This window comes from Triticum urartu, chromosome 2 (genome assembly GCF_003073215.2).
Source record: "Triticum urartu cultivar G1812 chromosome 2, Tu2.1, whole genome shotgun sequence".
NCBI lineage: Eukaryota > Viridiplantae > Streptophyta > Magnoliopsida > Poales > Poaceae > Triticum > Triticum urartu.
The window spans coordinates 7729919-7746273 of NC_053023.1; the positions used below are offsets into that span (position 1 = coordinate 7729919).

A 16355-nucleotide genomic window follows, 5' to 3' on the forward strand; every position below is an offset into this window, starting at 1 on the left:
CCCACTAACCAATGGAAATATTCCCTCTGCAAAACAACATCGGTTCACACAGAACAGTGTCAACACCATGAAAGGGAGTATTTCAACCAAAAAAAAACACCCTTTTTTGCGGGGAGCCCAAAAAACACCATGACTGTTATATTTAATTAAGGTGATCCTCCTCGACGGACCGATGCTTCCAGTGATTTCTCCATGGGCGAGAGTCATGCGGGAGAAGCCGAATCACAATGCTCTATGCTGTGAGTACGGCCGCTGCTCGTAGAGATTCCCATCGGCAGCAACGGCTGTTGTAGCTGATGGGGCAGGGACACACCGGTGGCTTTGTGTACGATGTAATGGCTGCATGACTCTCTTATGCCCATGTGTCACTTTGGGAGAATAGCCGAGATCGTCAATAAGGGGGCCACATGTGAGGTCCTTCCTGTCTCCCCACAAGAAAAATACAGCTACTTGTGTTTTTGCTAATTGTTGAATGATAACTTGGTTGGGTGTTCGGATCAATGAATGAATGAATGAACCTAGTGCTGCTTTGCTCAGAATGTTACACGAGTGGGACGATGTACGTGCTGCAGGCCCTGGGGACGACATCGACAAGTTCCATCCCATACGCCTGCTGCTATGCTACCATGCCAGGCTGCGGGCGGAGCACGATCTTGACCAGAAAACCTGCGCTAACTGCTGCGTCCGCACCTTCTGTGGGCTTCACACCCTTTGCCAGGAGTATCGCGAGCTCAGGAGTCGCGTCTTTGAGATGCAAGAAGGGTGGCATGCCAATATGGAGAGGATGGGGAACTGTCGTACCCCACATGAACCAGGGGATGACTCGTTAGTTGACCGAATGCAATGCAGACAGTTACTATATATCTGGGTGAGTCCTGTTTGTGACGTGTGCTTTCTTGTTGCAAGTGAGCTCTCATGTGTCAATTCTATGTGCAACTTCAATACGACGTACTATATGAATGATGCTTTACTATGGTGGGGTACGCGGGTGCTGGTTATCTCTATGATCATACTTGTTTCCGGTTTGCGGAAGAAATCATGTTTGGACCGCTCCGCGGATCGACACATGTCGGTGTTGGATGGCTTCCGATGTCGGGACAGTTCAGTCCAAACGGTTGCGGGAGGTTTACAGGTCCGCCTTGAAGATGCCCTAATACCCCAAGGGTGCGAGTTTAAACCCTCCCAACCACTAGCTAATTCTTTTTCTCTAAGCGCTGTTCTAACTTAGTCATACAAATATTATTTTATACTATTTGAACACAATTAGATTCAAATTTATCCGAATCTTTTTGAACTATACCAAAGTTTCAGCGATATTTCCGATATAGTTTCTCGTGGTTCAACTAGATTTCCGTTAACTTACCGGATATTGTGACCAAAAGAAAAAAAATCTTACTCACAGCTCATTAAGTAAAGGTGTTAATAAGTTAACATTGTAATTTTGTTACTATCAAGAATTGTCATGATAGATCGCCTTCTAGAAAACCAGAAAAAACACATGGCAGGGTCGGAATGACCATCTTGTTCTTCCCCACCGGCCACCACCATCTAGCGAGTGCCTCTTTTCTCCATGAAAAGACTGCCAAAATGTCGCGAAATCCGCTCAACGGCAACAGCAACACCATGAGATGGACGGGCACCGGCGTACTCACCATTCTTACGCAGATAGGAACGACAGCATATTCTCTTGTGCTTAAAGCCAGCAGCTAGCCGCACGCAATAAGCTTTGTTCCCTAAGTGGGCTCAATCAATCACTTGGACAAATGACAATGGCTTTACCATCTTCATGGTTGAGCTTTTCGAAAGGAAAAAAATTCTTCATAGTTGAGTATTGATTATTGATCTTCCTATGACTTACTGTTTCAAATGTATTCAAAAATACTCTCTTCGTTTCTAAATATTTTTCTTTCTAGAGATTTCAACAAGTGACTACATACAGAGCAAAATGAGTAAATCTCTAAAATATGGCTATATACATCCGTATGTAGTTCATTTAATAAAATCTCTAAAAAGACAAATATTTAAAAACAGAAGGAGTATATGCGAGGGGAGAAGTACATAAATCAGCGGGATGGCCAACCGCTAGGCTGATGGGTTATGCCATGAGCCATGTACTCGGAGAGTATACGGTAGTAGTGGACTTGTCTTTCCTCTGACGACAATATGATGATCTTTTGGAAGATACTGTAGCTGGCAACGACCTCAATGATGCTGAAAGCACACGTGGCCAAAGGTTCCAAACATTTGAGGTTCTCCACCAATCACTACAGCGCCCCACTATCCAATGAAAATATTCCCTCGCAAAAAGACAACAGTTCACACATAACAGTGTCAATAACATGACAATTGTGTATTTTACGCAAAAAAAAACACCACAAAAAATATGTAATTAATGGGGTTGTGCTACACTCAGGTACCCATGATGAACAGCACAATTAAAACAAATAGCATAAAAATATATTTAAATTCTGAAACTTTATAGTTTTGGTTATGACCAAATGTTGTAGGCTCTTGCAAAATTTTGTGGCCAAAAGATACCCGAAAAGCTCTCTACACAAAATAACAAAATCAGTACTTAGATTTTTGTGCATTGTTTAGCAGCATATTTGTTTTGTCTGTTCCGCCTAGTGATCCACGTTGAAGATACCATTGGAGCAAGTATAATAAGGTGACATAGGCGGACCGTAAGACACTAAATATTATATTTTTGCTTACTTGGAGGAGAGAGAAGAGAAGCAGGCTACAAATCAACAGCCGACTGCAGCATGTGCTCCTAGGGACTATGTGAGAGAGTGGAGTGGGTTATGTATCAATAAAATGGTACATATTTATATCAAACTATTGTACTTGCTAACTATAAGGTTAGCAATAGATGATGTAGAATACATATTTATACAATAAGGTTCACATTTCCATGTCTTTTCAATGGTAATATTATTTGAACTTAAACCGTACAAAATGTTGGAAACAAATTCTACATGAAAAAGGAGTGGATTTGAAGTAGCTTTCCACAGACATCTCATTTGCGCCATTCCGATAAACCATTAGAAAATGAGATAAAAAATACACTTCTTGTTTTTTAATACGAAAAGCACATTTCTAAAATGACTCTTAACCCGCGAGGATTCTGCAAAAACGATCAACATGAGCAGTGATCACCTTGTGCACAGCTTTCCAACAGTATATTACATGCTTTGTTCGGACAAAAAATCACAAAAGTTAATGTTTCGTCTGATTCAGTTCAGGTACTAAGGCAGAGACTGTTCGAGGCTATTAACAGAATACCCCCTCCTTTCCGGTTTATTGGGCTCATCTCATTTTTCTTGGTTTTTCCATATTACAAGTCTCATTTTCACTTCTTTCCACCACATGTTCACATACCAAGGTGCATTAAATTGATGCATGCAAGGATTAAAAGAAACCAACCAATGCATGTAACCATTCCTACTCATTTAGTGGTCATCCATGCATACACTATAATTAATGCAGATTAAAGTTTGAGCAATTTTGTAAACTATGAGACACATTCCTCCACTGACCATCTACCTTGGTTGATGAGATTTCAAATTTAAGCCCTATAAACCAGAAAGAAGGGAGTAATACTCTGTGAGTAGCAAGACATGTATATGTATATGTATATATATATATATATAAAATAGTAATAAAGTAGTTCCAACATTAATAGAATTTCAACCCAAAATAAAATAAAATAATTCCATGTGTTCAGAGTACATCGGGACAAGCCATCATGCTTCATGACAACCTCCTGCCGCCAGTGCAATTGAAAAACGATGAGTGGGAGAACAGAGGATCTCTGCCATGTGAACCTGTCTGGCTTGGAAATACGTGGTTTTCTTTTTTGGCAGGAGGTATATATTCGATTGGTCAGTGCGCTAGCGCTACCTAGTAATTCCTTTGTTTCAACTTATAGTACAAAGTTGAGACACTTATTTTGAGATGGAGAGAGTAGTAGCTAGGGCATGCAGTGGACGTGTGGCTTTGTCGTTGGATCTTTGTGCATACATAGGCAATTAGATTCTCATTTTTGATTGTGGATTTTGCATACCAAATTAACCCTCCAAAGGAAAAAGTAGTCTTACTTCTTTGGCCACCTAGTACGGATCAATCTGGTCCATCGGATCTTCTGGTTGGACGTACTACATTTGCCCATTGTCCCTATCGCGAAATACCTCTTTTCTGAAGTGACCCCACACACTAACCGTTGGTGTCACCTGGTCACACGTCGATGGTTCACCCTAGCTACCAGCAAGCTAGCGCACTGGCCGAATAGTTTTCGACGTCGACGGCGACTCCGCACTACATAGTGCGTGGAGTCGCATCAGCAGAATCATCAGGTAATGCCACGGCTGCACGTCGGACTGGAGAACGCTAACCCGTGACAGCCGACGTGTGTGGCAACGCGAGCGTGGGAAACGACCGGGCCGGTGAGCTCCCCCCCGGCCGTCCTTAAATACCGCGCACATGGTAGCTCAAACGGAACAAGGCCACCTGGTCCTCCGGCCTCTGCGGCTGTTTCGACAACGTCAGCGGCTGTAAGCTTAACTTGATCTCTCATGTTCATCTGGAGCAGCCCTCGTACCTGATGTATGACTTTACAATATACTTTTGAACAAGAAAATAACACATGGAAACTATATAACACTCTGAAACAAGCTAAACTTTGTAAAAACCCAAGACGGTCACGCCAATCTCAAAGCAGTGGTGGACGGTGGACCACTGCACGGTAGAAAAACACCTATGATACATTATGAATAGAAACAAGAAAAAAAAACCTGATAAAAGTATATAAAATCTGGGACAAGTGGGCTTCTTCTAACAATCTGTGCGTCGTGTGCAAGTTCAGGCCGCCTGACCTTCTTCTGTCCGTGTGTTGTCTTTGGGAAGATCGCTGAGATTGTCGACAAGGGAGCCATATGTGAGTTCCTTCTGGCTACCCATGAGAAAACTACAACAACTTGTGTTTTTGCTAATTGTTGAATGATAATTTGGTCAGGCGTCCGAATCAATGAATGAATGAACCCATTGTTGTTCTGCTCAGCGTGTTGTGTGATGTCTACTACACAACCTTCTTTTTGTAGACGTTGTTGGGCCTCCAAGTGCAGAGGTTTGTAGGACAGTAACAAATTTCCCTCAAGTGGATGACCTAAGGTTTATCAATCCGTAGTAGGCGTAGGATGAAGATGGTCTCTCTCAAGCCACCCTGCAACCAGATAACAAAGAGTCTCTTGTGTCCCCAACACACCCAATACAATGGTAAATTGTATAGGTGCACTAGTTCGGCGAAGAGATGTTGATACAAGTGCAATATGGATGGTAGATAATGGTTTTTGTAATCTGAAAATATTAAAATAGCAAGGTAACTAATGATAAAAGTGAGCACAAACGGTATTGCAATGCGTTGAAACAAGGCCCAGGGTTCATATTTTCACTAGTGCAAGTCCCTCAACAATAATAATATAATTGGATCATATAACTATCCCTCAACATGCAACAAAGAGTCACTCCAAAGTCACTAATAGCGGAGAACAAACGAAGAGATTATGGTAGGGTACGAAACCATCTCAAAGGTATTCTTTCCAATCAATCCGTTGGGCTATTCCTATAAGTGTCACAAACAGCCCTAGAGTTCGTACTAAAATAACACCTTAAGACACAAATCAACCAAAACCCTAATGTCACCTAGATACTCCAATGTCACCTGAAGTATCCGTGGGTATGATTATATGATATGCATCACACAATCTCAGATTCATCTATTCAACCAACACATAGGACCTCAAAGAGTGCCCCAAAGTTTCTACCGGAGAGATCAAGACGAAAACGTGTGCCACCCCTATGCATAGGTTTATGGGCGGAACCCGCAAGTTGATCACCAAAACATACATCAAGTGAATCAATAGAATAACCCATTGTCACCACGGTTATCCCACGCAAGACATACATCAAGTGTTCTCAAATCCTTAAAGACTCAATCCGATAAGATAACTTCAAAGGGAAAACTCAATCCATTACAAGAGAGTAGAGGGGGAGAAACATCATAAGATCCAACTATAATAGCAAAGCTCGCGATACATCAAGATCGTACCACCTAAAGAACATGAGAGAGAGAGAGAGAGATCAAACACATAGCTACTGGTACATACCCTCAGCCCCGAGGGAGAACTACTCCCTCCTCGTCATGGAGAGCACCGGGATGATGAAGAAGGCCACTGGAGAGGAATTCCCCCTCCGGCAGGGTGCCGGAACGGGTCTAGATTGGTTTTCGTTAGCTACGGAGGCTTCTAGCGGCGGAACACCCAATCTATTGTGCTCCCCAAAGTTTTTAGGGTATATGGGTATATATGGGAGGAAGAAGTACGTCGGTGGACCTCCGGGCTGTCCACGAGGCAGGGGGGCGCCCCCCACCCTCGTGGGCAGCCCGGGACTCTCCTGGTCCAACTCCGATACTCCGTGGGCTTCTTCTGGTCCAAAAATAAGTTCCGTGAAGTTTCAGGTCAATTGGATTCCGTTTGATTTTCCTTTTTTTGTGATACTCTAAAACAAGGAAAAAACAGAAACTGGCACTGGGCTCTAGGTTAATAGGTTTGTCCCAAAAATCATATAAAAAGCATATAAACGCATATAAAACATCCAAGGTTGATAATATAATATCATGGAACAATTAAAAATTATAGATACCTTGGAGACGTATCAGCATCCCCAAGCTTAATTCCTGCTCGTCCTCGAGTAGGTAAATGATAAAAATAGAATTTTTGAAGTGGAATGCTACCTAACATATTTATCCATGTAGTTCTCTTTATTGTGGCAAGAATATTCAGATCCGTAAGATTCAAGACAAAAGTTTAATATTGACATAAAAATAATAATACTTCAAGCATACTAACCAAGTAATCATGTCTTCTCAAAATAACATGGCCAAATAAAGCTAACCCTATAAAATCATATAGTCTGGCTATGCTCTATCTTCACCACACAAAATATTTAAATCATGCACAACCCCGATGACAAGCCAAGCAAACGTTTCATACTTTTGATGTTCTCAAACTTTTTCAATCTTCACGCAATATATGAGCGTGAGCCATGGACATAGCACTATAGGTGGAATAGAATTGTGGTTGTGTAGAAGACAAAAAGGAGAAGATAGTCTCACATCAACTAGGCGTATCAATGGGCTATGGAGATGCCCATCAATAGATATTAATGTGAGTGAGTAGGGATTTCCATGCAACGGATGCACTAGAGCTATAAGTGTATGAAAGCTCAACTAAAGAAACCAGTGGGTGTGCATCCAACTTGCTTGCTCACAAGACCTAGGGCATTTTGAGGAAGCCCGTCGTTGAAATATACAAGCCAAGTTCTATAATTAAAGATTCCCACTAATATATGAAAGTAACAACATAAGAGACTCTCTCTCATGAAGATCGTGGTGCTACTTTGAAGCACAAGTGTGGTAAAAGGATAGTAGCATTGCCCCTTCTCTCTTTTTCTCTCATTTTTTTATTTATTTTATTTTTTTATTTGGGCCTTCTCTTTTTGTTATGGCCTCTTTTTTTATTTGGGCTTCTTTGACCTCTTTTTTTTTCATCCGGAGTCTCATCCCGACTTGTGGGGGAATCATACTCTCCATCATCCTTTCCTCACTGGGACAATGCTCTAATAATGATGATCATCACACTTTTATTTTCTTACAACTCAAGAATTACAACTCAATACTTAGGACAAGATATGACTCTATATGAATGCCTCCGGCGGTGTACCGGGATGTGCAATGACTCAAGAGTGACTTGTATGGAAGAATTATGAACGGTGGCTTTGCCACAGATATGATGTCAACTACATGATCATGCAAAGCAATATGACAATGATGAAGCGTGTCATAATAACGGAACGATGGAAAGTTGCATGGCAATATATCTCAGAATGTCTATGGAAATGCCATAATAGGTAGGTATGGTGGCTGTTTTGAGGAAGGTATATGGTGGGTTTAAGGTACCAACGAAAGTTGCGCGGTACTAGAGAGGCTAGCAATGGTGGAAGGGTGAGAGTGTGTATAATCCATGGACTCAACATTAGTCATAAAGAATTCACATACTTATTGCAAAAATCTATTAGTTATCAAAACAAAGTACTACGCGCATGCTCCTAGAGGGATAGATTGGTACACTACTAGGGAAAAGCCTATACACAGAATCTTACCAGCAGCGCGCTTTAAAATCAGGCGCTGCTGCTAAGTAGCAGTAGCGCGGGCCATGGAAACTCGCTGCTGAAACAAGTTTATCAGTAACGCGTGCACTCCAAGAAGCGCTACTGCTAAAATTCCCACGACGCCGCCGCGAGGCAAGTTATAGCAGCAGCGCGTTAAAATAAATAGCGCTACTGCTACGTAACGTAGCAGCAGCGCATTCAGGCAATAATCGCTACTGCTAAATTAACTACAAAAATCAATGAGCATTCAGCGCATTCAGCGCATTCAGCGTAACGTAGCAGCAGCGTATTTTTTATGTGTATGTCTATTTTTACATACTGACACATAGCAGTAGCGCGTTCAGGCCGAAAGGCGCTACTGATAGGTAGTTTAGCAGTAGCGCGTTTACCTATAGTGCGCTACTGCTATTCCATTCCATCTCCCCCCACTCACTAGCCTCATCCATAGATCACACTCACACACACTCACGGTCTCCTCCTCACCCCCCGCGCCGCCGGTCCTCCCCCGTCGCCCCTCCCCCGATCTGCGCCGCTGTCGCCTCATCCTCCTCGCTGGACTCGGTACCGGCCTCCTCCTCCGTCCTCCCTCCACTCGCCGCTGGCCGCCCCCTCCTCGCTCTGCCTTCCTCCTCGATCCGTCCTCCATCCACTCGCCGCCGGCCGGCCCCTCCTCGCTCCGCCTTCCTCCTCCGTCCTACTATCTTCTCCCTCCTCGAGTCGCCCCTCCTTGCCCCTCCTCCCTGATACATTTTGATTTAGTAGGCTTTCATATGTAACATTTTGATTTAGTTGATATGATTCAGTTGATTTAGTAGGCTAGTTGATTTAGTTGATTTAGAACATTTTGATTTAGTTTATTTAGTAGGCTAGTTGATTTAGTTGATTTAGTAGGCTAGTTGATTTAGAACATTTTGATTTAGTTGATTTAGTATGCTAGTGGATTTAGTATGCCAGTGGATTTAGTATGCTAGTTGATTTAGTATGCTCGATTTAGTTTTTTTGTAGTAAGTTATTTTTTGGCAAAATGTAGGTGCCAATTTAGTTAAATTTGCCACTTGTTTCCTATGAAGTGAATCGTTAATCCTTTGCTCATATTGCTTTAGGAAAATGGAGCCACCACCAGCACCACTATGTCGACTGTGCAAGTCAAGGTGCGCCAGCAGCCTTGCAACTAGCAAGCTGTTCGGCATCTACTTCCATCCGAGTTTTCGTCATGCGGCGGTAAGAAATTAGATGAAATGTAACAACTATTTTATTTTTAGTGTTGGCATTACTGCATTGTGTCATTTTGCTTTTCTTACACAGATCGTCCCATGCAATGTGAGGTTGAAATTCAACAAACTGACAGGAGACACTGTGACATTTGAGGCTCCTGGGGGGCCGTACACTATGAAGGTCGAGAAAGGACGCAATATGTCGTAGATTGGAGGAGATGGATGGGCCCGTTTCCTCGCTCGCATGCGTCTTACTGGTGGTGAGTTGATCAGATTCTCCTTCAAAGCAGAAAGACCCAAGCTGGTTGTCATTTATATCAACCTGGTGGAAGATGATGAAGATGACGAAGATGATGAAGATAATGAGGACCCACTCAATGAAGATGATGAGAACCCACTTCATGAAGCCATCATAGCTCAAAGAATGAGGCTGAGCGAGGAGGAGGTGTGCAACCTATGGGACATAATTCTGCCACGTGATGACTTTGTCGGGGTGCCATTCGTGACCCGCCTGACAAGTACCATGGTCGATCGGCATGAAATGGTATGTTATACGTACTGCATGTAGTAATTTGATGATATATATATGCTTTATTGTTATACTTACAAATGCAAATTATCCGATTATATGCTTAGTGAATCCGATGATATGCTTAGTGTAGAGTCCAATGATATGCTTTGTGGAATCTAGTCGATGATATACTTTAGTGTAGAGTCTGATCACATGCTTATTAGTGTAGAATCCAAGAAACTATTAATAGTGTAGATAATCCATATATATACTTATTAGTAGAATTCATGATTAATTAGTACAAATGCGTAGTACTGTGTCTTTTGATAGTGTAGAAAATCTAGACTTAATAGAAATATATTTGCAAGAGTATGTGTGAGGCTATTTATTAATTGATATGTTTTTCTTATTCAGAGATTGCCAAAGAACCTATCTGTGAGTTGTGGTATCGAGCCTGATGAAGAAGGCTCAGTTGGACTACACCTTACCGCAAGGGGCTCCGTCACCACATGTACTTACCGCATGGGCACAGATGGTCGCACACACTTGAACTCGGTTGGGTGGAAGAGATTCCTCATTGGCAAGAATCTTCGTGCTGGACAGGCCATCCTAATTACTATCAGGAACACCCACCGCCCAGGCTTGAGGATGATGATCGTCGTCGATATCATCTAGAACTACATATGATGATCGTCGTCGATATCATGTAGAACTACATATGATGATCGTCGTCGATATAATCTAGAACTAAATATGATGATTGTCGTGGATGTCACCTTGTACTGCTTGAGGATGTATGTTGAGTATATATGAAATTGTTATCTAGTACTCCCTCGGTTCCAAATTACTCGTCGTGGTTTGAGTTCAAATTTGAACTAAAACCACGACGAGTAATTTCGAATCGAGGGAGTACTACCTAGTACCTATAGTGCTTTATGAAATTGATATCTAGGAGTACCTAGTATCTGGAAATTGCAGTTTATCGAAGCTGGAATGGGGAAATGGTGAAAGATATAACAGTAGCGCTGGACCGGGAAATCGCTACAGCTAAGTAATAGCAGCGCGTTCCTGAAAAGCGCTGCTGCTATAGTCAATAGTGGTAGCGCGGGTACAGGCAGCGCTACTACTAAGAGTTAGATGTAGCGCCTTATTGGTAGCGCGGGCACCCGCGCTGCTGATAGGCCTAAAACCCGCGCTGCTGCTAGCCTTTTCCCTAGTAGTGGTAGGAAAAGACCATCGCTCGTCCCCGACCGCCACTCATAAGGAAGACAATCAATAAATAAATCAAGCTCCGACTTCATCACATAACGGTTCACCATACGTGTATGCTACGGGAATCACAAACTTCAACACAAGTATTTCTCAAATTCACAACTACTCAACTAGCATGAATCTAATATCACCATCTCCATATCTCAAAACAATCATCAAGTATCAAACTTCTCATAATATTCAATGCACTCTATATGGAAGTTTTTATTATATCCCTCTTGGATGCCCATCATATTAGGACTAAATTCATAACCAAAGCAAATTACCATGCTCTTTAGGACTCTCAAAATAATATAAGTGAAGTATGAGAGTTCATTAATTTCTATAAAATAAAACCACCACCGTGCTCTAAAAAGATATAAGTGAAGAACTAGAGCAACAACAAACTACTCCGAAAGATATAAGTGAAGATCAATGAGTAGTCGAATAATTATGCAACTATGTGAAGACTCTCTAACATTTAAGAATTTCAGATCTTGGTATTTTATTCAAGCAGAAAGCAAAACTAAATAAAACAAAATGACGCTCCAAGCAAAACACATATCATGTGGTAAATAAAAATATAGCTCCAAGTAAAGTTACCGATGAATGAAGACGAAATAGGGGATGCCTTCTGGGGCATCCCCAAGCTTAGGCTTTTGGTTGTCCTTGAATATTACCTTGGGGTGCCTTGGGCATCCCCAAGCTTAGGCTCTTGCCACTCCTTATTCCATAGTCCATCGAATCTTCACCCAAAACTTGAAAACTTCACAACACAAAACTTAAGAGAAAACTCGTAAGCTCCGTTAGTATAAGAAAATAAATCACCACTTAGGTACTGTTCTGAACTCATTCTAAATTCATATTGGTGTAATATATACTGTATTACAACTTCTCTATGGTTCATACCCTCCGAAACTACTCATAGATTCATCAAAATAAGCAAACAACACATAGAAAACAGAATCTGTCAAAAAAGGAAAAGTGTGTAGTAATCTGTATCAAACATATACTTCTGGAACTCATAAAATTCTCAAATAAATTGGTGGACCTGAGTAATTTGTCTATTAATAATCTTCAAAAATAATTAACTCAATAGCGCTCTCCAATAAAAACTGGCAGGAATTCTCGTGAGCGCTAAAGTTTCTGTTTTTTTACAGCATGATCGCAAAGACTTTCCCCAAGTCTTCCCAAAGGTTCTACCTGGCACAAACACTAATTAAACACAAAAAACACAACCATAACAGAGTCTAGATAAATTATTTATTACTAAACAGGAACAAAAATAAAGTTGGGTTTCCTCCCAACAAGCGCTATCGTTTAACGCCCCTAGCTAGGCATGATGATTTCAATGATGCTAACATAAAAGATAAGAATTGTAACATAAAGATAGCATCATGAAGAATATAACTAGCACATTTAAGTCTAACCCACTTCCTATGCATAGGGATTTTGTGATCAAACAACTTGTGGGAACAATAATCAACTAACATAGGAAGGCAAAACAAGCATAACTTCAAAACTTTAAGCACATAGAGAGAAAACTTGATATTATTGCAATTCCTACAAGCATATATTCCTCCCTCATAATAATTTTCAGTAGCATCATGAATGAATTCAACAATATAACCAGCACCTAAATCATTCTTTTCATGATCTACAAGCATAAAAAATTTATTACTCTCCACACAAGCAAAATTCTTCTCAATCGGAATAGTGGGAGTATACTCAACAAAATAATTATCATGTGAGGCATAATCCAATTGCAAAATAAAATCATGATGACAAGTTTCATGGATATCATTATTCTTTATAGCATACAAGTCATCACAATAATCATCATAGATAGCAACTTTGTTCTCATAATCAATTGGAACCTCTTCCGGAATGGTGGATTCATCACAAAGTAAAGTCATGGCCTCTCCAAATCCACTTTCATCAATATAATCATCATAAATAGGAGGCATGCTTTCATCATAATAAATTTGCTCATCAAAACTTGGGGGACAAAAAATATCATCTTCATCAAACATAGCTTCCCCAAGCTTGTGGCTTTGCATATCATTAGCATCATATTCAAGGAATTCATACTAACAACATTGCAATCATACTCATCATTCAAATATTTAGTGCCAAACATTTTAATGCATTCTTCTTCTAACACTTTGGCACAATTTTCCTTTCCATCATACTCACGAAAGATATTAAAAAGATGAAGCGTATGAGGTAAACTCAATTCCATTTTTTATAGTTTTCTTTTATAAACTAAACTAGTGCTAAAACAAGAAACAAAAAGATTCGATTGCAAGATCTAAAGATATACCTTCAAGTGCTAACCTCCCCGGCAACGGCGCCAGAAAAGAGCTTGATGTCTACTACACAACCTTCTTCTTGTAGATGTTGTTGGGCCTCCAAGTGCAGAGGTTTGTAGGACAGTAGCAAATTTCCCTCAAGTGGATGACCTAAGGTTTATCAATCCGTAGGAGGCGTAGGATGAAGATGGTCTCTCTCAAGCAACCCTGCAACCAAATAACAAAGAGTCTCTTGTATCCCCAACACACCCAATACAATGGTAAATTGTATAGGTGCACTGGTTCGGCGAAGAGATGTTGATACAAGTGCAATATGGATGGTAGATAATGGTTTTTGTAATCTGAAAATATAAAAACAGCAAGGTAACTAATGATAAAAGTGAGCACAAATGGTATTGCAATGCGTTGAAACAAGGCCTAGGGTTCATACTTTCACTAGTGCAAGTTCCCTCAACAATAATAACATAATTGGATCATATAACTATCCCTCAACATGCAACAAAGAGTCACTCCAAAGTCACTAATAGCGGAGAACAAACGAAGAGATTATGGTAGGGTACGAAACCACCTCAAAGTTATTCTTTTCAATCAATCCGTTGGGCTATTCCTATAAGTGTCACAAACAGCCCTAGAGTTCGTACTAGAATAACACCTTAAGACACAAATCAACCAAAACCCTAATGTCACCTAGATACTCCAATGTCACCTCAAGTATCCGTGGGTACGATTATATGATATGCATCACATAATCTCAGATTCATCTATTCAACCAACACATAGGACCTCAAAGAGTGCCCCAAAGTTTCTACCGGAGAGTCAAGATGAAAACGTGTGCCAACCCCTATGCATAGGTTCATGGGCGGAACCCACAAGTTGATCACCAAAACATACATCAAGTGAATCAATAGAATAACCCATTGTCACCACGGTTATCCCATGCAAGACATACATCAAGTGTTCTCAAATCCTTAAAGACTCAATCCATTACAAGAGAGTAGAGGGGGAGAAACATCATAAGATCCAACTATAATAGCAAAGCTCGCGATACATCAAGATCGTACCACCTCAAGAACACGAGAGAGAGAGAGAGAGAGAGAGAGAGATCAAACACATAGCTACTGGTACATACCCTCAGCCCCGAGGGAGAACTACTCCCTCCTCATCATGGAGAGCACCAGGATGATGAAGAAGGCCACCGGAGAGGAATTCCCCCTCCGGCAGGGTGCCGGAACGGGTCTAGATTGGTTTTCGGTGGCTACGGAGGCTTCTGGCGGCGGAACTCCCGATCTATTGTGCTCCCCGAAGTTTTTAGGGTATATCGGTATATATGGGAGGAAGAAGTACGTCGGTGGACCTCCGGGCTGTCCACGAGGTAGGGGGGCGCGCCCAGGGGGGGTGGGTGGGCGCCCCCACCCTCGTGGGCAGCCCGGGACTCTCTTGGTCCAACTCCGATACTCCGTGGGCTTCTTCTGGTCCAAAAATAAGTCCCGTGAAGTTTCAGGTCAATTGGACTCCGTTTGATTTTCCTTTTCTGCGATACTCTAAAACAAGGAAAAAACAGAAACTGGCTCTAGGTTAATAGGTTAGTCCCAAAAATCATATAAAATAGCATATAAATGCATATAAAACATCCAAGGTTGATAATATAATAACATGGAAAAATTAAAAATTATAGATACGTTGGAGACGTATCATTGTGCGAGTGGGACAATGTACATGCTGCAGGCCTTGGGGACGACGGGGATAGGCTCCATATTCTACCACTGCTGCTACCATGCCAGGCTGCGGACGGAGCATGGGCTGGAGGAGAAGCCGTGCTCCGACTGCTGCGTCCACACCTTCTGTGGGTACTGCGCCCTCTGCCAGGAGTACCGCGAGCTTAAGCGTCGTGGCTTCGACGTGCACGCAGGGTGGCACGCCAACATGGAGAAGATGGGGAAGACCATGGCGCCGCAGATGAACCAGGGGATGACTCGTTAGTCGAATGAATGCAATATAAATAGTTACCCTCCTCTATATAAAGGGGCAGGGGAAGTCATCGTCGAGCTTCTTGTTCATCCTTGCTTTTTCATCTATATATGTGCTGGTGTGCTTACCCGTTGCAATTCGTTCTCCGACCAACCAGACACCTCCCACCATGTGCCAAGTCTATGTTCAACTTTCAATAAGACATGCTATCATGAAAAGAGTCTTGCATATTTATTAAGAATTTTCCTAATGGATTTTATATCATATAGGTATGTTTAAAAAAGCCCAATTGTCTCAGATTTTATATAGTATTATCAGCTCTTTTCTTATTTCTATTCAGTGTGTATTGTAAGTGTTTTTTCTACCATGCAAGGGATATCCCATGCACTGCTCCATCGTCCACCGCTGCTTTGAGATTTGTGCTACCATTTTGGTTTTGGACAAAGCTTGGTTTGTTACAGAGTGCTATACAATGTGGCGTTGCCTTATTTTCTTTTTTTCAAAAATGGATCATAAAGTTTCATCGTGTACCAACAAATAATAGCTCATATGTTTTCGATTGCATTTTCTAGTACATAATGGACCCATACGTGGTTGTTACTACACCATGCAGAACTGCATGAGCTTATGATATATGGGTGCAACCAATGGGAGACAGTAGCACGGAATATGTACAACCAGTTTGGATGGCGGCCCAGTAGTAGGCTATGTGTCTAGGCATATATCCCTATTTTTGCCGGTTGTGGCTTTATTTTTATTTGTTTGGCAATTTTGTACTGCACTATTGGAGCTTCTTACTTGGATTTTAATAAATATACAGTTGTGGGCATCGCAATGATGAAGAGGCCAAGGGATATCCCTGTTTTCCTAAAA

At 41.5% G+C, this 16355-nt stretch overlaps 1 protein-coding gene across 1 annotated transcript; it reads left to right on the forward strand.

The window, feature by feature from the left end:
• Positions 1 to 508: 508 nt before the first annotated feature.
• LOC125534710 (cell number regulator 2-like) lies at positions 509 to 15494 on the forward strand. Its single transcript, XM_048697853.1, has 4 exons — positions 509 to 797; positions 4865 to 4936; positions 5060 to 5072; positions 15218 to 15494. The coding sequence occupies exons 1-4, from the start codon at positions 509 to 511 to the stop codon at positions 15492 to 15494; spliced, it is 651 nt and encodes a 216-aa protein (XP_048553810.1).
• The last annotated feature ends 861 nt before the right edge of the window (positions 15495 to 16355 follow it).

What these genes read in the sequence shown, in the direction of transcription:
- LOC125534710 (XM_048697853.1), top strand. Translation starts at nt 509, where the DNA reads ATGAATGAACCTAGTGCTGCTTTGCTCAGAATGTTACACGAGTGGGAC. An exon ending in GGAGAGGATGGGGAACTGTC is followed by an intron (nt 798 to 4,864) that starts GTACCCCACATG and finishes GTGCAAGTTCAG; the next exon opens with GCCGCCTGACCTTCTTCTGT.